This window comes from Nannospalax galili, unplaced genomic scaffold, assembly GCF_000622305.1.
Source record: "Nannospalax galili isolate Female #2095 unplaced genomic scaffold, S.galili_v1.0 scaffold786, whole genome shotgun sequence".
NCBI classification, from domain to species: domain Eukaryota; kingdom Metazoa; phylum Chordata; class Mammalia; order Rodentia; family Spalacidae; genus Nannospalax; species Nannospalax galili.
Genome location: NW_008355774.1, coordinates 1,516,814 through 1,539,205, shown reverse-complemented (window position 1 = coordinate 1,539,205; position 22,392 = coordinate 1,516,814). Strand labels below are relative to the sequence as shown.

Sequence of the window (22,392 nt, the reverse complement as noted above, 5' to 3'; positions counted from 1 at the left end):
TTGAATTCCTTGATCATGTTTATGATTGTTCTTTTAAATTCAGTGTCCTGGGTTATCTCTAGGGGGTTCTCCTTGTAGAACTCTTCTACAAGATTGGTGGAGTTTGGTGGGGACATAGTGTTTTGGCTTTCCATTTTATTATTCTTTTGTTGTGATTTTGGCATGTGAATTTCTTTTGTTGTTTATGATTCTGATATGAGAATCAAGTTGATGTATGCTTCTGTTTGTATTATCGGGGTGCCTGGATCCATTCTTTATTGGTTATGTAAAACTGGTTCGTACAGGGTTTAGGTTCTCTCACGTTTAATTTGGAGGGAACTGATGGCTTCAGATCAGCTATTTGGAAGTACCCACAGAAGCCCAATTCAGGTTCCAGTCAAGTGGAGGCAGGATCCAGGCGCTCACAGGCAGCCCCCTGTGTTTTCAGCCCCTATGCCAGAGGGAGGCCAGAGGGAGGCACTCTCTGGCTATCTGCTGAGATCAGAGCTGCTATACCAATGGAGGTTGAAACCCATCCTCTCAGGCTGTCTGCTAGGGTTTCAGCTTCAGCCTACCAAAGCCAGATCTGCCCTGGGGCCTTGGGAGGGGCCTTATGAAATCCCAGGTAAGGGGATGAGTATGGCACAATTAGAGGAAGCTCACCACCACGTGTAGGCAGGATCTGGGGGCTCTCAGGCAGTCCCCTGCATTCTGGGCCCCTCTGCCAGAGGGAGGCCAGAACTCTGCACTCTCTGGAGGTCTGCTGAGCTCAGAGCTGCTACAACCTATGGAGCGAGAATCACAAGTTTCAGGACAAGCTGAGTTACATAGCATGTTCCATGCCAGCCTGAGCTATGGACAAAGACGTCATCTAAAAAACAAAACAAAACGAAACAAAAAGTTTAAAAAGGCAGGCTTGCTGGGCATAGTGGCACATGTCTTTAATTCCAGCACTTGGGAGGCAGAGGCAGGCAGATCTTTGTAAGTTCAAGGCCAGCCTGATCTACATCATGAGTTTGAGGACAGCTGGGGCTACAAAGAGACTCAGTCTCAAAAAGACAAAAAAAAAAAAAAAAAAAAAAACAACAACAAAAAAAAACTAATAAGCCGGGCACACCTTTAGTCCCAGCACTTGGGAGGCAGAAGCACTCGGATCTCTGTGAGTTCAAAACCAGTCTGGTCTACATAGTGAGTTGTGGGATGCTGGGACTACAGGGAGACCCTGTCTCAAAAAGACCAAAAGAAAGGGGCTGGAGAAATGACTTGGCAGTTAAGAGCACTGCCTGCTCTTGCAGAGCACCCAGGTTCAATTCCCAGCACCCACATGGCAGCTAACAATTGTCCATAACTCTAGCTCCGGGGGAATCTGACGCCTTTTTCTGATCTCTGCAGGCATTGCACGACATGATTGCACTTACACACATGCAAGCAATACACTCATTCACATAACATTAAAAAATAATAAAGGCCAAAAAAAAGGAGGCTGGAGAGATGGCTCAGTGGTTAAGCACTGACTGCTCTTGCAGAGGACCCAGCACCCACATGGTGGATAACAACCATCTGTAACTCCAGGTCCAGGAGATCTGATGCCCCCTTCTGACTTCTGGGACATTGCATGACATGGGTACACTTACATACATGCAGGCAATACATGTGTACATGTAAAATAAATAGAATATTTTTTAAAAAGACCAAAAACCCCACTAATGATAATATAGTACTTTGAGGTGCTCCTGCTGTACCTTTGTGTGGGGCTACAAGGAGACCCTAACTCAAAAAAAACAAAGTAACAAAAAATGAGGCTTGATATATATCTATCATGTCAGCATTCCAGAAGCCAAGGCAGAATTATTATGAGTTCAAGGCCAGTCTGGGCTACATAACAATACTTAGCCAGTCAAGATTATGTATTATAAAAACCCAAGTCTGAGCATGGTGGTGTTCTTTTCACAAGTATTTAAGATTATTTGGGGGGTGTGATGGGAAACAATAAATGTTTTGTGCCCTCACCCAGGAAAACCCGAGTTGCTTCATTGTTCCACACTCAACGGCCACACAGGGCAGCTTCATCTTTATGGGGGACTATGTGAGTGTGCCTTTCACTTCTACTTTCTTGCTCTGGATCATCTCAATATCTGTCCTGACAAAGATCAAATGAAACTCCCAAATTCTGCCCAGAAGCAGCACTGACCTGTGAACTGCTTTCTCTGGCCTGGCCCTCTTGGCCAATCTCCACCTTCCCAGATGGCCTCCCAAGGGTCTACTAAGTTCTCATTTCCTGATCCCTCATGTCCTGCCTCATGGACCCATTGACTCTCATACCACTCCTGTCTCACCAAGAATGCAAAGACATGTGTTAGGTCTCATCCAGTTCAGTCAATCATCACTCACTACCTAGAAACACTTGCTTCCTGAAGGGCATGGTGGCCTTTAATCCCAGCTGCGGCAGATGGATCTCTATGAGTTCCAGGCCAGCCAAAGTTATGTATAGTGAGAAGAAAGGAGGAGAGGAGGAGGGGGGAGGGGAGAGGGGAGAGGGGAGAGAGAGGAGAGAGGAGAGGGAGAAAAGAGAGAGAGAAAGAAAGAAAGAAAGAAAAAAAGAAAGAAAGAAAAAGAAAGAAAGAAGAAAAGAAAGGAAGGAAGGAAGGAAGGAAGGAAGGAAGGAAGGAAGGAAGGAAGGAAGAAAAACGCTTCTTGAAGGCATCCTCGGAATCTGTTTGTATCAGATCTCCATCCTAAACCTCCACCTGTGCCTCCTCAGTCCCCATCCCACCCACCCAATCAGTTCATTGGTTGTCAAGACCCATTCACAATGATTTGTCTGTACACAAATGAATGACAGTAAGTAGGATTGGGCATATGTACCCTCATGTCTACATTTCTCCAGGTCCTATCACCAGATCACAGTTAATGTTAGGCAAAAGGCTCTCATATAGCAGGGCATAGTGGTGCACACCTTTAATCCCAATACTCGGGAGGCAGAGGCAGGTGGGTCTCTGTGAGTTCCAGGCCAGCCTAGTCTACTTAGAGAGTTCCAAGCCAGGTAGAGCTACGTAGTGAGACCCTGTCTCAGAAAACAAAAACGGGGCTGGAGAGATGGCTCAGCAGCACCCACATGGTGGCTAACAACCATCTCCAACTTCAGTTCCAGGGGATCTGATGCTCTCATCTCTGCAGGCACTGCACAATATGGGTATACTTACATGCAGGCATAACACTCACACACATAAAAAGACTCTCACAGCTGTTTGCAGCCACATATACCAACTATAAGTCACACATCACAGGCAGGCACATGCTTGCTCACATCTGGTTAATGTCACATGCTATATAAACATAAGTTCACATACCGGATGGCACATTGGTTGCAATGTATCTTGGGCATTGCAGCTGCCTAATTTGCAGCCCTGGGACAAGGATTCAGAAGAGAAGGGCATAATGGCTTCAGTCATGCCTAAGTGTGTGAGGGTAGCAGAGGCATTGCTTGACAATCTGGTTGAGAAGCAGGCTTTAGTCTCAATTTGATACCACATGGGAACAATGCTCAGGGGTCAGTATAAGGAGAGGAAAGGCTTAGCAGTATCTATGGAGGGGAGACCCCACCCAGCCATGCTAGAATAACCTCATTCACTTCATATGTATGCTTATACTGGAAGCTCCTGGAGCACAGGGCATTGCTATGAAAGCCAAGTCTGTAGGGGGCATAGCTAGGGTCATGGCTATGGTGAAAATAATGCTGACAGCACCCATTGTGAGGGATTACAGGCAGCAAATCATGAAATCAGTATTGCTATTGCATTGGTATGACCATCATGAACTCTTACTGGGTCTTCTCATAACTAAGGGTACCCAACATAGCCAGAGGAGTAGACATCACAATAGAGGCCTGGAGAGGATTGAGATATATGTAGGTTCTCTTAAGTGGACAGGTCTGTAGGCCCTGTGGATTCCACATATTCAGCTACAAAGTGTGAAGTCTGGCTAGGAGAGGAGAGGACACAATAGTTATACTACAATAACCTACATTTTTGGATTATATGGTCATGTGTACAAGTGCCTCCATTTGGTCCTCCTTCCCTAGAAGAGGAACTCTGTACAGATAGGTATCTAGGGCTGGAGAGATGACTGAGCAGTTCAGAATACTTGCTGTTCTTGGGCCAGGGATGGTGGCATAGGCCTTTAATCCCATTAACTCAGGAAATAGAGTCAGGTGGACCTCTGTGAGTTCAAGGCCAGCCTGGTCTACATAGCAAGTTCCAGGCCAGTTGAAGCTACAGGTAGACCTTGCCTCAAAAAGACCAATAATAATAATTAATAATAATAATACTTGCTGTTCTTCCAAAAGACCTAGTTTCAATTCCCAGCACCATGTGGCTGCTAACAACCATCTGTAACTCCAGTTCTAGGGGATCCAACACCGTTTTGGACTTTGAGAGGTACTGCATGCATGTGGTACACTTACACACATGTAGGTGAAACAGCCATACATTTAACAAGTTTTTTTTTTTCGGTCTTTTTGAGACAGGGTCTCCCTGTAGCCCAAGCTGTCCTGGAACTCACTATGTAGACCAGGCTGGCCTTGAACTCACAGAGATCCACCTGCCTCTGCCTCCCAAGTGCTGGGACTACAGGCATGCACCACCACGCCCAGCACAACAAAATATTTTAAATATTTTATTTTTATTTTATGAGTGTATTGCCTGCATATATGTGAGTACACCCATGTTGTGCAATGCCATGGTCAGAAGAGGCTTCAGATTCCCCTGGAACTGGAGTTAAGGACAGTTCATAGTCATCATGTTGGTGCTGGGAATTGAACCCACATCCTCTGCAAGAGCAGTCACTGGTCTTAATCTCTAAGCCATCTCTCCAGCCCACAAAATATTTTAAAAGACAGTTATTCAACAAAATGGCCCAGCAGGCTTGCTGCAACATGTTCCTTCTCACAATAATGAATAAATTTTTTTTGGTCTTTTTGAGACAGGGTCTCCCTGTAGCCCCAGCTGTCCTGGATTCACTATGGAGACCAGGCTGGCCTCGAACTCACAGATATCTGCCTGTCTCTGCCTCCTGAGTGCTGGCATTAAAAGTGTGCGCCACCACGCCTAGCTAATAATAATTTTTAAATAAAAAATAAAAAGGTGTCCAGCTTGAAGCCTAGTGTATAGGTAGGAAGGACAAAGACTTGTCATGTAAACTTGATGGGCTTGTGAACAAAATAACCAGGGCTGTAGGTTTGCCACTGCCAACTATGCCTCACCTGGACAGCCAGGTACGCAGAAGCACAAGACTTACCTACTTGTGCTGTTCATACAACAATAACTCCTATAACAGAGGCCACAGTCAAGGTATCCAAGACAGGAAGGGCTTGTCCAAGCCCAGGACAGGCTCTCTGTAGTAGCTACACAAGCATCTAGGGCAGTAGCACATATAAATTTCTGCCTAAACATCAATTGGAAGTTCTTACCTTTCACAGTTGACCTGCGGTGGCCCTATGGCATGCTATAAAGAGGAAGCACAACTAGGTACAGGAGGCTCCACCATCCAGGAAGGCAGTGGCCACAGTGCAACCAGCAACCAATCCTGCCTGGCATATGTACCTGCCCCTCCCAGAGTTATACATAGCACTGGTAGCACTCTCAACATGGCCATGACACCCTGTGGGCAGTGACAGGGCAATGAAATCATTCAGGAAAAGGAGATGGATGGCCCCTAACCTCATACCTACTGGTTCTGAAGACCTACGAGTGCAGATGATGGTTCCAAAGGCATACATTCCAGGTATATAATGATCATAGGTATGATCAATGATGTGGGGACAGCAAGGGTACTGTTCACTCAGCAGGACACATTTAGTGGACGGTGAACCCTATAAGTAGTCCTCACTGGCAGAAGAGGAACAAGATCAAAGGAACCTCATAGATCTCTTTCAACCTCTGCCCTACAACCCCCCTAAGACTAGGACACCCTCTAATAGAAGCCATCTCTGGGGAACAGGGCTGAGATGTGGTAGAACAGAAGGACGTGTAACTTGGGATGCCTCCTCCTTCCCTCCTTCTCTCCTCCTCCATCTTTTGATTTTGGGGTGTGTGTGTGTGTGTGTGTGTGTGTGTGTGTGTGTGTGTATATCTGTGTGTTATGTAAGAGTGCTTGCCCTTGTGGGTGCATATGGAAGCCAGGGCTTGATAGGTCCTTCAATCCCTGCTCCATGTATTTCCAGCCATGCTGCTGGCAAGACCTTTCTTCAGTTTCCATGCAGCTCACCTGGAGTTTCTGCAGATTCTGTGTGGCCTTTACCAGTAGGAGGGGGACATTTCAGCAGGAGGGTAGAAGGCAGCAAGTGGAAGAGTGAGTCTAGCCCCACTCACTAACATCTGCCACTCCTTATGTGGGCCCCCATAACTCCCTCATGCTCCCCCTCTGTTTCCTAATAGCTTCTGAATCTTTTTTTTTTTTTTTTTGGTCTTTTTGAGATAGGGTCTCCTTGTAGCCCCAGCTGTCCTGGAACTCACTATGTAGAACAGGCTGGCCTTGAACTCACAGAGATCCACCTGCCTCTGCCTCCCGAGTGCTGGGATTAAAGGCGTGAGCCACCACGCCTGGATTAGCTTCTGAGTCTTTATCTCCTCTCTCTTCTAGGCCCCAGTCTAGTCCAGATAATGCCATATCTCACTCAGAATCATTTCAGCAGTCTCCACTTGGGCCTCCTCCCAAACAACCCATTTCACCATCTCTTCCTTCCTAAAATCTCTTCCATGTTTCCTCACTTCTGGTGGTAGAGGTAAAGCCCCTCTCTTGGGCCACCAAATTCTGTAAGCTGCAGCCCCTACCTAGTCTCACCTTGTATCCTTTCCATTTATCGCACTCCCCCAAACCCCACCTGGACTGCACATCGTACACTCACTAGTAGTTATCAATCCTCTTGGTCCAATTGAAGACTTCTGTGATCTCCTGCCTGCCAGCATCGCTGCATAAATTCTGTCCTGCTCCAATTTATGTCTCCATCAGAAGTGTGGCAGTGTCTCAAGAACTTCATGGAATCAGAAAGACTGGTACTCCCTACAAGTCTCCATGCTCCCTTTGTTCTCAATGTCTTGAGTAGCATGATCCTAATTCAAAGCAGAAAGGTCTGAGTAGAACCACAGCTGTACTGGGAGTGGGAGGCATGGAGGTACTCTGAGGGTATCATGATCACTTGGTTCCAGGGATGCCTCCTTCCTTTCTTCTTCTGTATGCTCTGTTCTAAGACAGTGTCTTACTGTGTAGCCCAGGCTGGCCTCAAACTTACTTGGGATCCTCTTGCTTCAGCTTCTTTAGTGCTGGGATTACATGTATACACCATGCACCATCACATGTGGCTTGGGATGTCTCCTACCTCCCTTCTTTCCTTTTCTCCTCCTCTTTTTGGCTTGGTCTTTGGGCGGGGGGGGGAGGGAGAAGAGAGGAGAGAGGAGAGAGGAGAGGAGAGAGAGGAGAGAGCGAGAGAGAGCGAGAGAGTGAGAGAGAATGAGCGAGAGGCTTGCCTACGTAGGTACATATGGAAGCCAGGGACTGATGATGAATGAGTTCTTCAGTTGCTTCTCCACCTCACTTTTATTCCCCCATTTATTATTTATTTGTATTTTATATGTATGTTTTCGCTGCATGTATGGAAAGTGTACTCATGTGGGTGTAAAGCCTGTGAAGGCCAGAAGAGGGTGTTGGATTTCCTAGAACTGGAGTTACAGCTTTTAGTCACCATGTGGATACTGGGACCCAAACTTGGATCTTCTGGAAAAGCAGCTGGTGCTCTTAACTGCTGACCCATCTCTCTAGCCTCCAACCCTACCTTTTGAGACAGTCTCACAACACAGCTTTGGCTGGCCTTGAACTCGTTTTCCTTATTTTTAATGATGGAAACAAAAACACACTAAAACCAAAGTGTCTGAAGAATGACTTGGTCTTGCTTGTCTTCTGTCACTCCTCAGACTTGACCTTGGCCACGAATCTGGCCTTGCATTTCAGAGCTGGGTCTGTAATGATAGCCTTGTTGATGAGTTTCATTCAAGGGGACATCCACAGAGTACCCTGTGGACATGAGGTAGTTGTAAACTTTCATAATAGACTTGATCTTTGATCTCTTACCAATTTATTCTTGCCCACGGTGACTGTTACTCTGTGGGATAAGTCAATTCCAGCCATCAGAGCAAGGCTATAGGGATGGTCTGAGGTGCTATCACCAATGTTCTTCAAGATGACATCCTTGTTCATAGTGGCGCCCAGTCAGGACCAACACCACTTTACTGGGTTTCATAAACCTGCTCATTTCAGCAGCAACCAGCAGTGCTGGGCTGAGCAGAAAGAAAGGGAGGGTCTATGTACACCAGGCTGGCCTTGAAAACTCACAGAGATCTGCCTGCCTCTGCCTCCCAAGTGCTGGGACTACAGGCGTGTGCCACCATGCCTGTTTTTTCTTTTCTTTTTTTTTTTTTGATGTGTATGAGTGTATTGCCTCCATGTAGGTAGGTGCACCTGTGTTGTGCAATGCCCATGAAGGTCAGAAGAGGCTGTCGGATCCCCTGGGACTGGAGTTTCGGACAGTTGTTAGCTGCCATGTGGGTGCTGGGATTCAAACCCGGGTCTTCTGCAAGAACGACCAGTGTTCTTAACCACCGAGCAATCTCTCCAGCCCCAGCCTTTTTAAAAAGAATATTTTATTATTTTTACTTAATGTGTATGTGTGTATTGCCTGCATGTAGGTAGGTGCACCTGTGTTGTGCAATACCCACGAAGGTCAGAAGAGGCTGTCAGATCCCCTGGGACTGGAATTTTGGACAGTTGTTAGCTGCCATGTGGGTGCTGGGATTCAAACCCGGGTCTTCTGCAAGAACAACCAGTGTTCTTAACCACTGAGCAACCTCTCCAGCCCCAGCCTTTTTTTAAAAAAAAATTTATTATTTTTACTTAATGTGTATGTGTGTATTGCCTGCATGTAGGTAAGTGCACCCGTGTCGTGCAATGCCTGAGGATAGAAGAGGCTGTCAGATCCCCTGGAACTGGAGTTATGAATCGTTATTAGCTGCCATGTGGGTGCTAGGATTCAAACCCTGGTCTTCTGCAAGAACAGCCAGTATTCTTAACCGCTGAACCATCTCTCCAGCCCCTCGTGTGGCCTCTTTTTTGGGGGTGTTTGGGAGGCAGAGTCTTATGATATAGCCCTGGCTGGCCTGGAACTTACTATGTAGACCAGGTTGGGCTGGAACTCAAGAGATCTGCCTGCCTGTGCCTCCAGAGTGTTGGATTTAAATGCATGTGCCACCATGTCCAGCCTCCTATTTTTGAAACAGAGTCTCTCACTGAACCTGGAGCTTGTCATTTCAGCCAGACAGCTGGCCAATGAGGCCCAGGATCTGCATGTACCTGTCCTTTCCTCATACATGTCCCCGCCTCCCCCCAAGCACTGGAGTTACACCACACCTGGCTTTTTTTTTTTTTTTTTTTTTGTCTTTTTGAGACAGGGTCTCCCTTTAGCCCCAGCTAGCCTCTAACTTGCTATGTAGATCAGACTGACCTCAATCTTAGAGATCCACCTGACTGCCTCCTGAGTGCTAGGATTAAAGGCATATACCACCACACCCAGCTCACACATGGCTTTTTAAAAATTGTTTTTAAAGATTTTATTTTTATGTGTATGACTGTATTGCCTGCATGCATGTAAGTGCACCTGTGTCATGTAATGCCCATGGAGGTCAGAAGGCTTCAAATCCCCTAGAACTGAAGTTATGGAGAGTTGTTAGCCACCATGTGGATTCTGGGAATTGAACCTGGGTCCTCTGCAAGAGCAGTCAGCCCTCTTAACCGCTGGGCCATCTCTCCAGCCCTCACACATGGCTTTTATACGAGTTCTGAAGACCCTAACTTATGTCCTTGTGATTACGTAGAAAGCACTTTACCCACTAAGCCATCTCCCCAACCCTGGCTTGGTCTTTTAAGTTTTTGTTGTCTTTTTTTTTTGGTCTTTTTGAGATAGGGTCTCCCTGTAGCCCCAGCTGTCCTGGAACTCACTATGTAGACCAGGCTAGCCTTGAACTCACAGAGATCGATCCGTCTGCCTCTGCCTCGTGAGTGCTGGGATTAAAGGCGTGCGCCACCATGCCCAACTCTTTTTTTTTTTTTTTTTTTTTTTTTTGAGACAGGTTCTCTCTGTAGCCTCAGCTGGCCTGGAACTTGCTGTGTAGACAAGGGTGGCCTCCATCTCACAGAGCTCCATTTGCCTCTGCCTTCCAAGTGGTGGGATTAAAGGCATGCACCACCAGTCCTGGCAAAAAGATTTTTATGTATGGGGGATGGGTATGTTGGAGGCCAGAAGAGGGTGTCAGATCCCCTGGAGCTGGAGTTACAAGCAGTTGTGAGCTGCCAGACATAGAATATGAACTGAGGTCCCCTGGAAGAGCAGCAAGTGTTCTTAACTGTTGAGCTATCTCTCTAGGCCCCTGGCTTGGTCTTTTAGGAAAGGGTTTCACTATGAAACCCAGACTGACTTCAAACTCTTGATCCTCCTGCTCAGTCTCCCAAATGCTGAGATTATAAATGTGCACCATCACACCCAGTTTGGGATCCCTCCTTCCATTGTGCTGTTACTGGGTCCAGCATTTCCATCATGAATGGAAAAATAAATAATTTCTTAAGCCCTGACATGTACTATTTTTAAATTTAAGTCCCTGTTTTGATTGTTAACATGGTATTCTATACCGGGGATTTTCCACTTGGTTTGAGTATTGTTTGAATTGCTTTAGCAGCTAATGAGGTCATAAGCAGGAGTCACAGGCTTAGGTTTACAGGGTTTTGCCTAGTTATATACATGGGGAAAAACCACCTAGAACAACTGTTCTGAGGGCAGCAGATGGGCACAGTAGGTATTGCTGGCCAGGGACTGGGCATGACACTGATTGATACATACCAGTCTTTAGATTTCTTGAGTTGGGGGTCAGTAATTATAGAGCCACTCCTGTTCACCACTCAGCATGACCCAACCACAAACCTGGCACCCATGCCACTGACTTGCCTCATGGCACAGAACAATATACTCCAGGACCTGGGCACTGTGGGCACCAGCAGAGAGAGATCAGCTTCACTGAGCACAGAGGCAAAATCCAAGCCAGTCCAAACTTCAGGGCCAGCCTCCTAATGTAGGCAAACAAGCTTCCCTGAGACCTGGTGAGGCAGACTTCCAGGTCCAGACCACTCTGGGACACAGGACCTTTAGGGCTTAGGCAAACATTCCCCCAGGATTCCAGGGACCTGTACACCATGGCCCCCATAACTGTCCATTGTAGGTAATCGGTGACTATGACAGGTTTGCTAGGCTGAGGAAAAGGCACTTTGAAGGCCACAATGTCTCTGAAGTCAGGCCTGGAGCTTCTGTGAAGGTGGAGGGGATATTCGAGGGGGTATCCTGAGACAAATAAGCTGTAAGGGTCCTCAACATTCTGGTCTAGTCCTTTCCCATACTATCCTGGGAATGGTATGGGCTCTAAGACACTGAACCTCCAACCATGGTTACAACCCTACTGGGATTTCCAAACCCTACTAAGCTTCTTTCTTTCCCCTTCCTGAGCTCCAGGGTCTAAGCTTTAATTTCCTTCTGACTCTGACCACCTCCCTGAACTCTGACAGGCAGGTGGGGTCAACCAGTCTTAGCTCTGACCAAGCCTGGCCTCAGCTCTAACCTGGTCAAGGGTAGAAGTACCTAGACAAGTTCATGGCAGTGGCAGCCAGAGGTGGAGCAAAGATCCCTTCCCCACAGAACATGTGAGAAAGTAGGGGCAGAGTGGGCAAGGTGACCCCCAACTCTTTGGTGCTGCCCTAACCTTACTGTTGTAGATATTCCCAAAAGCAGTCATGGGGCCAGCAGATGGGGAGTATCACTGCTCAGATTCCAGAACTCCAGCTATAGAAAATGGTGGGGCTGGTGAGATGGCTCAGTGGTTAAGAGCACTGGCTCCTCTTGCAGAGGACCCAGGTTCAAATCCCAGCACTCACATGGTGGCTAACAACCTATAACTTCAGTTCCAGGGTATCTGATGCCCTGTTCTGTCCTCTGCGGGCACTGCATGACACAGGTGCATTTACATACATACAGGTATAACATTCATACACATAAAAAAAATCAAAAGCTTTTAAAAAAACAAAGTAGTTGAAGGCAGGAAATCTAGGAGGGTCAGGGGTATGGGGAATAATATATATATTGGGACTAACTGTTGTGGGACACAATGAGTGCAAAGTTTTAATGCTACAGTGCTTGAGGCTGAAAAAGGGGAATCTTGGTGCACTACTGGATGGCTTCGCAGAAGTTGATGAACAGATGGAGATGGGCAGTGTTAAATAGAAATTAAAGGGTTTGTAGGGGCTGGGGAGATGGCTCACATGGTGGCTAGCAACCATCTGTAACTTCAGTTCTAAGGGATCTGACCTGATGCCCTCTCCTGGTCTCCATGGGCCACTGTACACATATGGTGCACTTACATACATGCAGGCAAAACACTCACAGACATAAAATAAAAATAATTTTAAAAAACTTTTAAGGGTTTGTAACATTCAAGGCAAAAAGGGAAGAGACATTCTTTGGACTGAGTCTTCCTCCAAATATGCTTTTTTTGAAAGTTTTAAGAGTAATGTATATTACTATTGTAATTAAATAATTCCTTTCTTCCATTCCCAAAGCACTCATATGAGGGAATATGCTGATTCAGCTAGCTATGATAGGGCTGACTAATTACCAGGTTAGGAAATGGCATCCACTCATGTGCAAGGCTCAGTCTATAGTCACTACAGCCTTACAAACCTTAACTCCTAGAAGCTCAATACTCAAGGTCAAGGACAAATCAGAGTGGGTCAAAGACACCAGAAAACAGGTACAGGCCCACCAACAAGCATACAAGCATCCTTATTATTCTCTGCCTGCCATCAGATCTTGCTGCTGCCATAGCTACTCTGGGAGATCACATTCTCAATGTCATAGCCTCTTCTGTCCAGAGTCACAGAAACATTTCTCAAGAGACCTGGTGGGGGTGGGGAGCCCAAGACTGACTAGACAGGAGGTGCATGGTCAGCTTCACCCCAGTTTCATAGCACAGGCTGCTCCCTTAAACATCCAATAATAACCCAGAATCCCAGAGGACCTAAGATACCACAAAAATATTGTCCCTACAACACAAAAATAGTCTCTCCAGAGCCCTTACCTTCTTTCCCAACTGCAGGTGACTGACAAGAAAACAGGGCTGAGACCATGGAAGTCACAGTTGAATTAAGTTTGAAGGCTCTTGAAACAATCAAAAACCAAGTTGCTAGTGAGCAGGTAGCAATTCACTTGAGCAGCCATACCAGCAAACATATCTAGCAGTTGCTGGGCAACTACTTCAGCAGTCTGGGAGGAACAGCATGTGAGTAGAGATTTCTCCATACCTCAACCTTCTCCATGAAGAGGCCGGATTTCTCTCCCTCCTCTGGCTGCCTCTTTGTGAAAGAACCAAATCCTTATCCTCTTGTGGCAACAGGAGCAGAACTAGGAAAGGAATCAATCTGGCTGTAAGTACTGGGCACCAAGAGCTGTAATCAAGCCTGACAGGATAGAGTGGGTTCCAATCTGGGCTACTCACAAATTAAGAGTGGCTCTTAGGTCATTCCCATGTAGATGTAGTCATACACACACTGTAGATGAAAGCAGACTCCCAAAGGCAAATCACATGCAGGATCATAGCACAATTGGCAAAAAAAGGCTCCAGAGCATGGGGAACCGAGGGTGGATGCACCCAAGGGAGGAATGTTAAAAGCATCTACCAGATACAGAAGGGGTGAAGGAACAAACATGGAGGTACACAAAGCTTCTCATAGGTTCACTGCACAAGGCAGCTGGTACTAGTAGGGCTCAGGCAAATCATGAGAAACAATTTCTCAAATGAGATGTTCCCATTCCCGGCCCATAAAAGCTGCCACTAGACACTTCTGGGGAATGTGTCCCTTCCCTATCTGCCTCAGTTACTACCTTTCAGCCTGAGCAGATACCAATGGACTACAGATTCACAGAGCAGCTGCTTCCACTCAGGGTCCAGCCTACACTCTGAGACAATATGCACCAACAATGTTCAAAGCGCACAGGCCATGGTAGGTGGCAAGGTGACGGTGGATTTGGGAGGATATGGAATACTTGGGAATCCACTCAGAAAGTACTGCTGAGGCATAGGTGGAAACCCTCCTGGATCCACTACCACAGGCATCACAGAGAGGGCAGGTCTTATGGTCCAGATTCAAAGCCCAGCCTCTTGTAATCAAATGATAAAGTCAGGGCTAGTCAGTCACCTTCAGCAGATGAGAGGTACTTCAACCCTTTCAAGCCTATTCCATTTCCTCAGACAAGCCTAAGCAAAGCTTTAAAGCTTTAGCCAGAGCTTGCTGAGAGAAAAGGAAGGCCAGGCTATCTGCTTCATCTCCAGAGAGGAATACCGCAAAGGCTCCCTTCCCTGGCCTAAAAACCTGCTAGATGCAAGATTTCCCATTGAGCTGCCCACAACCTTGAATGGGGCCCATCTGGTTAAACACTGGGACAATCCCAAGGAGAGATGTTCTACCTCACAATGGCTCAGTCCCTAACCTCAGAATATTTCTCACAAATCCACAGATGCCAACACCTGAATTTCCCCTCATCTCTCTAGAATAGTCTGGGAGTTGTCTCCTTCCATAATGTCACCCTATCATTCAAATTAATGACCTGCTCCAAGCTACCAGGACATTCTCTCCAGACCTTATTCCTGGGGCTAATTTTGCCAGATTCAAGCTGGCTTTTGCCACCACACATATCCCCCTCCCCACCACTGGGGAAAAAAAAAAAAGACCAGGGGGTAAGCAGGGAGACTGGAAGGTGAAAGGTATAAAACATGATAGATGGAACAGCGGATAAACAACGTGAAGAACAAATCACAGTGCATTGCGCCATGAGAACACCCCTCCCATTACCCACCCAATCCCAAATCCTCAGTTTCTGAAAGGAGGCTGGTGACCACCAGGGTCCTGGAGAGGTACCCAGAGTCTGCAAAGTTGCAGAGTACACGAGCATGGCACACTGTGCCATTAGCCACATGGACAGCTCAGCTGTTTTCCCATTGTCATATGAAGGAATCAGGATGTTGAGTATGGTGGCAATGGCTGGAGCCGTACTATTGGAGAGAGATTTACATGGAGGATCCGCTGGGCCCACTGTCGAACCTCATCATCTGAGGACTTCCTGTCTACCTTTATAGCCTGGGACTTTCGAAGCTTTGTTGTCGCAGGCCCCAGCCATGCCTTAGGAGATTGGGGCACAAGTCGTGTTCTCTTCTTAGGAGGAAGATCTTTTGCCTCCTCGGCCTTTTTCCTCTTCTGCCCCACAGTCTCAGAGCGTTTTTTCTGGCCCTTCCTTCCGGTCCTGGCCTGAACAGATCCCTTTGGTCTGCCCCTGCGTTGGGTCTGAGCCGCCTTGGCCTTGGCCTGCACTACCTTGGCTTTAGCCCTGGCCCTTACCACTATGGCTTTGGCTTTGGCTCGGGATACCCTGTCCTTGGCCTGTGTTGCCTTGGCCTTGGCCTGTGTTGCTTTGGCCCGTGCTACCTTAGCCCTGGCTCGTGCTGCCTTGACCTGGGTTTGAGCCACACTAGCATGTGTACCAACAGCTTTGGTCAGTGTTCGAGATGCCTTGGCCTGGACTGTTCTGGTGCCCAGGGCAGAGGTCCCTTTAATCTGTAGGCCATTGAGGGATCCAGTGGCTCTGTATGTTTTGTTCTGGGTCCCAGTGCCTCGTTGGGGTCCAGCCCCAGGGTCTTTGCTAGTCAGATATTTGAGGCCCTTGCTTGTGTTTTTTCTGGGAGCTTTTAACTGTAGGTTCCCTGAACCTTTCCTCAGTTTCAGGGGTGAGTTCGCAAGTGACAGATGCAATGACTGTGCCTTGTGCTTAGCACTCAAGCAAGGAGTCTTAAGTGGGACCAGTGCCTCAAGGACAACAGAGAGCCGCATGGCAGGGTAGACACCTGGATAGAGGTGAGCAGGGAAGCCTACTGTTGTACCACTGGTGCAGCTAGCACTAGACTGCTTCAGGGAGCTCAGCAGCAGGTTGGTTGTAGCATGTTTGGCAAGGGCTGGTGTGGGCCCCTTGGCCAGCCTGCCGGATAGTGGCATAGGGAGCAGTGTGGCCCGGCCTGTAGGTAGTGACACAGAAGTTTGGGGAGCCCTAGTTGGAGGTGATGTGGCAGGTGGGTTGGTGGTGCGAGCCTGTAGCTTCGTCTGGCTGGGGGGTTTGGCTGTGCATGAACTATAGCCATAGACATCACCACTACGCAGAATTGTAGGTTGGAAGCCATCATCTCGCAGGCCCTGTAGGAAGGCCACAAGCTGGGCCTCTGTGGCACTGAGATCCTGGCTCATGGGATTAAAGACAAGCAGCGCCTCTTCCAGGGCTTTCTTCCCTGCCGTGGAGATGCGTGACCAGGAGTGCACAGCTTTCTCCTCCACATGCTGCACTACCATGCTCATGGCATTAGGCACTGCAGATCTGCCTGGGTATCCACAAACCAGCACTTGGCACCTCCAAAGCAAGAAGAAAAAAGTTGGTAAGAATGGTACCAAGATATGGAATGGAACTAGATCAGGTAGACAGGTCAATCAGGGCTCCCACTCTCCATGACAAAGGGACCTGGCCAGAATATATCATTCTCTAGGGTAAAACCCTGGCCTCTTGACCCCTCTACCAAACTGGTACAAGTATGAATCTGGCATTTCTTCTGGATACATGGGTAAAAGTACTTCAGGGTTATCTACTCTACTGCTGAGTTCCTGGGAAGATTGAAACCTGACTCATTTTTATTCAACTGCATTTTTCTTTGGGTTTTTGTTTTGTTGTTGTTTTGGAGAGAAGGTCTCATATAGCCTATGTAGGTCTCCAATTAATTATATAGCTAAGGCTAGCCTTGAACTCTTGATCCCTCTGCCTCTATCTCCCAAGTGTTGGGATTACAGGCATGCACTACTACACTTTGTTGTTTTTCTTTGGAGATAGGATCTCACTATGTAGCCCAGTATGTTCTAGAGCTTGCTATTGAGTCCATACTGACTTCAAACTCACAATCCTCCTGCATCAGCCTCCCAAGTGCTAGGATTACAAGTGTGTGCCAATAGCTCAGCTAAATTCTGGATTTTGTTTTGTCTTTCTGTCTCTCTCTCAATGGAATCTTGCTATGTTGCCAAGCTGACCTTGAACTGGTGGGTGCAAGCAGTCCTCCCATCTAAGCTTCCCAAGTAGTTGGGACTACAGGCATGTCCCACCATGCCCAAGTTTATATTCTGATGCCAAATATCTAGACTCAGCCCTAGGAATATAGGCAAATATTCCTATCCTTAAGGAGTCCAGATGTTAAGTCAAGACCATTAAGGTCCTCAGGAGTAGATGGTCTTACCCAATTTAGCTTGCCAGTAAGTTAGGGAAAGACTCCTGGGAGACGTAACCCCTACCTAGATGAGTAACAGAAAAGGACCTGGTGCAAAAAGTAGCATAGTAACAACTTATGCAGTGGCTCTAAAGTGACAAAGAATAAGGAACACCTAGGGTGGAATCTGAGGTCACAGCTGGGGTCAGCTGGAAAAACAGATTAAGGGCTTTGAATATAGGCCCAAAGGCCCAGAGTTACACCCAATGTCCATGCCCATCTCTGTTCCTCCAGCTGCTAGTGTTTCAGGGCGGGGGGATGGATGATCATCCTGCCCACTAGAGATTCTTTCAGGATCCCCAGACAGGCTATTCCAAAGCTCAGTTCCCTCAATAAAAGCCACAAGCTCTAAAAAAGCTGTTGAGAAGCAGATGAAAATGACATCTCTAGGTAAGCAGGGGGGCAGGTAGCCAAACCAAAGAGTCCAAGGTTTGAGACAATGGGAGACGAAAGCTCCAACTAGGATACTAAGCCAAGTGGACCTTCAAGCCTGAGCTGTCCTAACCAGAGCTTAGAGGGTTGTAGACCTCAGTATAGCACAGATGCAGTTGTTTGGGAACATCCGAGTCCCCTCAAGCTTCTTTGAAGAAGCTGTGGCCTTCAAGCACTGAGTAATATCTAGCTCCCCACCCAGAATCTGAGGGCTTCTGGAGGCAAGAGGTAGCTCCCTAGCTGTACTGGAGCATTAAAAGATCAATTGGGATGAGGCAGGTCCCTGGGGCCTTTAGGCCCGTCTGTGCTGCTCGCCTTCCACAGCCCTAATGGAGCAAATGCAGTCTTCAGAATCCCCTAGAGAAAGTGCCCTGGGGCTCTTTGGAAACATTCTTGGATCCTCAGGTGTCTGAGGCATTTCCCCTCCCCAGAGGTTGCTCTCCAAGCACAATCCTTGCACATGACTTTAGTTCTTTTATTTATTTATTTTTTTGAAGGGATATAGTTCCCAGGGCCGTGTATTGTAGAACCGGGAGGGACCTATTTCCCACTCCTAACCTCCGGCACAGTATCGGGGGTGACCCTAGGAGTTCCTCGCCTAGGTCAGCCTGAGCCCTTGGGGAGGGGTCTTCTCGGCTTTCAAGCTTCGTAAACAGAGGCTGCAGCCAGGCCGACTCGCCTTCACACATGCCTTTGGGGCCAGCAGAGGAAGTTGACTGAAGACTGGGGGCGGGAGAGGTACCATCCACGCGGACCTGTGGTCAGGGGCAGATTGGGGCCCTCAGGCTGGGAGACCGCGTCCTTGGGGCCCGAATGGCGATGGGGAGTCGGGGGGCACGGCGGCAGCGGAAAGTGTAGGGTGAACTGTGCTAGCCTGACAGGGACCGCACAGCCCCAGGGTGGGGTCGCTGGGTGGGGGTGGGGGTCTGGGTCAAGCCGGGGGAGAATGCGAATCCCGGAAGAGTCGGCCACCCGGCCCCTTCGCCCTGCCGCCCTGCTGCCTCGCGGGCCGCCAATCCGCAGCACCGTTAGGCCTGCGGCTCCAACCTACCGGCGCCACCGCGGGGACCCAGGACGCACCTCTGCGCCGCCTCCGCCGTTCCAACATGGCCGCCTGCTGCGCGCCGGAAGTGTGCCGCGCTTCCGCTTCCGGGACCCGGCTCGCCCTGGTGACCTTTGACCCCCCCACCCCCACCCCAAATTCTGGGGGCGGTGCCCACTGAGTACCAGGGAGGGCTGCCTGGAGGTGGTGGCCACGAAAACAACTCCAAACCTACCTGATCCAGTATGGGAATCTGAGGAACAGATGGTTACTTGGATTCATCCTCTGGCAACAGACACTGGAGCCCAGATAGGGCTGGATTAGGGGCCCTCTGACATTTTTTTTTCTCAGAGGACCTGGTAGTACTGTGTAGTGACATCTGGGTGACCCCTGGCAAGGTCTAAGCTGGCCAGTCTTCATTCCAGGGTCTGCTTCTTTCTCCTCACCTGATCAGAAGGTAAAAGATCAGTGTCTTTTATGCTGGCATGACTCAGGACAGTCCCTTTGTTTTGAAGCAAAGGTACTAACCTATGAGGACAGTAGGTCCCTCCTCTCCCTGAGAAATGGACCTATGGCCTATTGCATTTTCATGCTGGTATAAACATGTGAGCACAAGTGCTACACAGAAGTCCAAGAATATTGATCTCCTAGTCCAAGAATATTGATCTCCACAGTATACCCATGTGGGCCTGAGTAGACTTGCCCAGGCTTGTGTGCACAAAATAATGGCAAGATCTGGCCCAGCCACAACCCCTCAATGGCACAGTGGAAGTCCCACCTCCTCCCCCCTTTCTTTCTCTTTTGAGACAGGTTCTTCCTGTAGCCCCAGCTGACTTGGAACTTGCTACATAGACCAGAGATCCACCGGCCTCTGCCTCCAGAGTGCTGGGATTAAAGGCACACCATGCCCACCCCATGTCTCCTTTTTTTTTATTTTGGGCAGAGTCTTTTTGAGACAGGGTCTCCCTGTAGCCCCAGCTGACCTAAACTCACTATGTAGACCAGGCTGGCCTTGAACTCACAAAGATCCACCTGCCTCTGCCTCCCAAGTGCTGGGACTAAAGGTGTGCACCATCATGCCCAGCCCATGTCTACTTTTAACATTGTCCAGAATCCCTAACCTATTGTCTGGAAGATTACAAACAGTATTTCTACCTTTGTCCTATAGGCCACAGAGGGTGATTACAGAGCCCACTTTTCAACAACACCCAATTAGGGAACACAGGTCAAAATAAACCCTAGGACTGAGACCTCAGATGAAGGGTCAAAATGGTTTCCACAACTCTGAACAAAAGGCCCACTTGTCAGACACCCCCTAGCCTAGCTTGGAAGTAGTTGTGGGAACCTTGGTTTCATAGATGAGGTAGCAGAGGCATTTGCACCTGGCTCAGAGCCTGAGCCAGAAGATAGAAATACTGCTACAACTCTAATTCCCTAATCCTCACAATGGTGCCTTCTTTGGAGTTTGGGATAGGTAGAAAAAGGGGCTGGATGCTTCATTTAGGGGCTGGATACTATCCTTCCTCTTTTCTCATATAAACCTGAGATACTTTAACTGTTCTCTATTTCCTAGCCATATAGAGGGATCCAGGCAAATCTCTCTCTCTCTCTCTCTCTCTCTCTCTCTCTCTCTCTCTCTCTCTCTCCTTTTTAGCCCCAACTGGCCTGGAACTCACTATGTAGACTAGACTGGCCTTGAACTCACAGAGATCTGCCTGTCTCTACCTCTCAAGTGCTGGTAGTAAAGGCATGTGCCACCACACCTGGCTCAGGCATCTCTTTAAAGAAAAGATCTGTCCATTCCACTCAATAATAGCCCATGCCTCACTTGGTACCTGTTAAATTATCAGGACCTCAGCACAGATGGTAAAGTCCCTGAGTGCCTTCAAGTATAGCCAAGGTGTCCAACGGAGCCACAAAGTTTCTTGATATTCTGGGATCAGTGTATCTAACCCCTTATTATTATAGAGAGAAGGAAGGGGTCTCATGGGTCAAGGTCTCATGAATTATAGTCAGAAAGCCCCAATTTCACGTTTCTAGTTCCCAACTGTAAATGAGCTCTACCTTTGACCTTGTCCATTGTTGAGTGTCAGGATTGGCTTGTTTACTTCCTGACCAGTCTAACCTCACTTTCCACCACAGCTGTCTTCCAAAGCACAGGAGCCATGACTTGTGCGAAGAGAAACCACTTCCAAAAAGAAGCAGAGCTTGGCCTCCAGGGCTGGCACTAGCCCAAGTGTATCCTAGAAAGGAAATTCCTCATTGGCAATGTCCAGTCTAGAGGTCAGGGAAAAAAGTGGAGGACTAAGAAAGGTAAGTCTATTCTGACTTTGTCCCTTCTAGACATGGTCACTGAAGGAATGATAGGGGTTAGAGCTAAGGGTTAAGGGGTACCTAGCTGTCAGAGAGGTGTCCTGGTACTCAGTAAGTATGAGATGGAACTCTCAGGGAGCGCACATCAGAGTACAATTTAACATGACCTGGTCTTTGGTGGCTGCTGACCCTACACAGGCATAACCCAAATCAGATGAGGACAAGGTGGGGAAAGAACACAGGTAAGATCCATCCCTTTCTTTTTTTTTTAAAGAAAAAATTTTTATTTCCTAAATGTGATCATACTTTCTCCTTTCTTTCTTTCTTTCTTTCTTTCTTTCTTTCTTTCTTTCTTTCTTTCTTTCTTTCTTTCTTTCTTTCTTTCTTTCTTTCTTTGGCAGACAATGAAGAGGTAGGAGGGAACCAACTGGCTGAGATAAACATCTTATATAAGATCTCCTCTAAGATACTACTGCTAATTTTTTTTGTTTTTTTTAAGCATTCTTTTTTAAAATATTTTATTTATGTGTATGAGTGTATTGCCTGCACATATGTGAGTGCACCCGTGTCGTGCAATGCCACAGAGGTCAGAAGACAACTTCAGATTCCCCTGGAACTGGAGTTAAGGACAGTTTGTAGCTGCCATGTAGGTGCTGGGAATCGAACGGGGACCTCTGCAAGAGCAGTCAGTGCTCTTAACCACTGAGCCATCTCTCAGCTACAGGGAGACCCTGTCTCAAAAAGACCAAAAAAAAAATTTTTTTTTTGTTATTTTTATGTGTATACATGTATTGCCTACATGTAGGATAAGTGCACCCATGTTATGCAACGCCCTCGGAGAACAGAAGAAGCTATCAGATCCCCTGGAACTGGAGTTACGGAGAGTTGTTAGCTGCTATGTGGGTGCTGGGATTTGAACCTGGGTCTTCTGCAAGAACAGCCAGTGTTCTTAACTGCTGAGCCATCTCTCCAGCCCTTTTTATTATTATTATTATTATTTAAATTTTATGTGTATGTGTATTGCCTGCATGTATGTAAGTGTACTCGTGTTGTACAATGCCTATATGGAGTTCAGAAGAGGGTGTCGGATACCCAGAAACTGGAGTTGTTACAGATGGTTGTTAGCTACCATGTGGA

At 47.6% G+C, this 22,392-nt stretch overlaps 1 protein-coding gene and 1 pseudogene across 3 annotated transcripts; both read right to left on the bottom strand.

Moving 5' to 3' along the window:
• Window positions 1–8,365, bottom strand: part of LOC108491769 — an 18,996-nt pseudogene extending 10,631 nt beyond the window's left edge.
• A 5,381-nt stretch (window positions 8,366–13,746) lies between these two features.
• Ccdc71 (coiled-coil domain containing 71) lies at window positions 13,747–19,427 on the bottom strand. Of its 3 annotated transcripts, none has more exons than XM_029556179.1 (3): window positions 19,178–19,427; window positions 18,459–18,655; window positions 13,747–16,570 (listed from the first exon to the last, which is right to left on the bottom strand). In XM_029556179.1, exons 2-3 carry the CDS (start codon window positions 18,587–18,589, stop codon window positions 15,133–15,135), a joined length of 1,569 nt encoding a protein of 522 aa, XP_029412039.1. In that variant the 5' UTR covers window positions 18,590–18,655; window positions 19,178–19,427; the 3' UTR covers window positions 13,747–15,132. The 3 variants fall into 3 exon arrangements, with proteins under 3 accessions (XP_029412039.1, XP_029412038.1, XP_008851419.1); XM_029556178.1 differs by lacking the exon at window positions 19,178–19,427 and adding an exon at window positions 18,952–19,025; XM_008853197.3 differs by lacking the exons at window positions 18,459–18,655; window positions 19,178–19,427 and adding an exon at window positions 18,952–19,029.
• Between the last annotated feature and the right edge of the window lie 2,965 nt (window positions 19,428–22,392).

Bases quoted from the DNA above. Each gene is read 5' to 3' on its own strand.
- Ccdc71 (XM_029556178.1), bottom strand. From the start codon at position 19,008: ATGTTGGAACGGCGGAGGCGGCGCAGAGGTGCGTCCTGGGTCCCCGCG. The intron at 18,656-18,951 runs GTAGGTTGGAGC...CCCTGACCACAG, and splicing joins GGGTCCCCGCGGTGGCGCCG to GTCCGCGTGGATGGTACCTC. The intron at 16,571-18,458 runs GTTAGGAGTGGG...CTTGCTTTGGAG, and splicing joins CCCCCGATACTGTGCCGGAG to GTGCCAAGTGCTGGTTTGTG.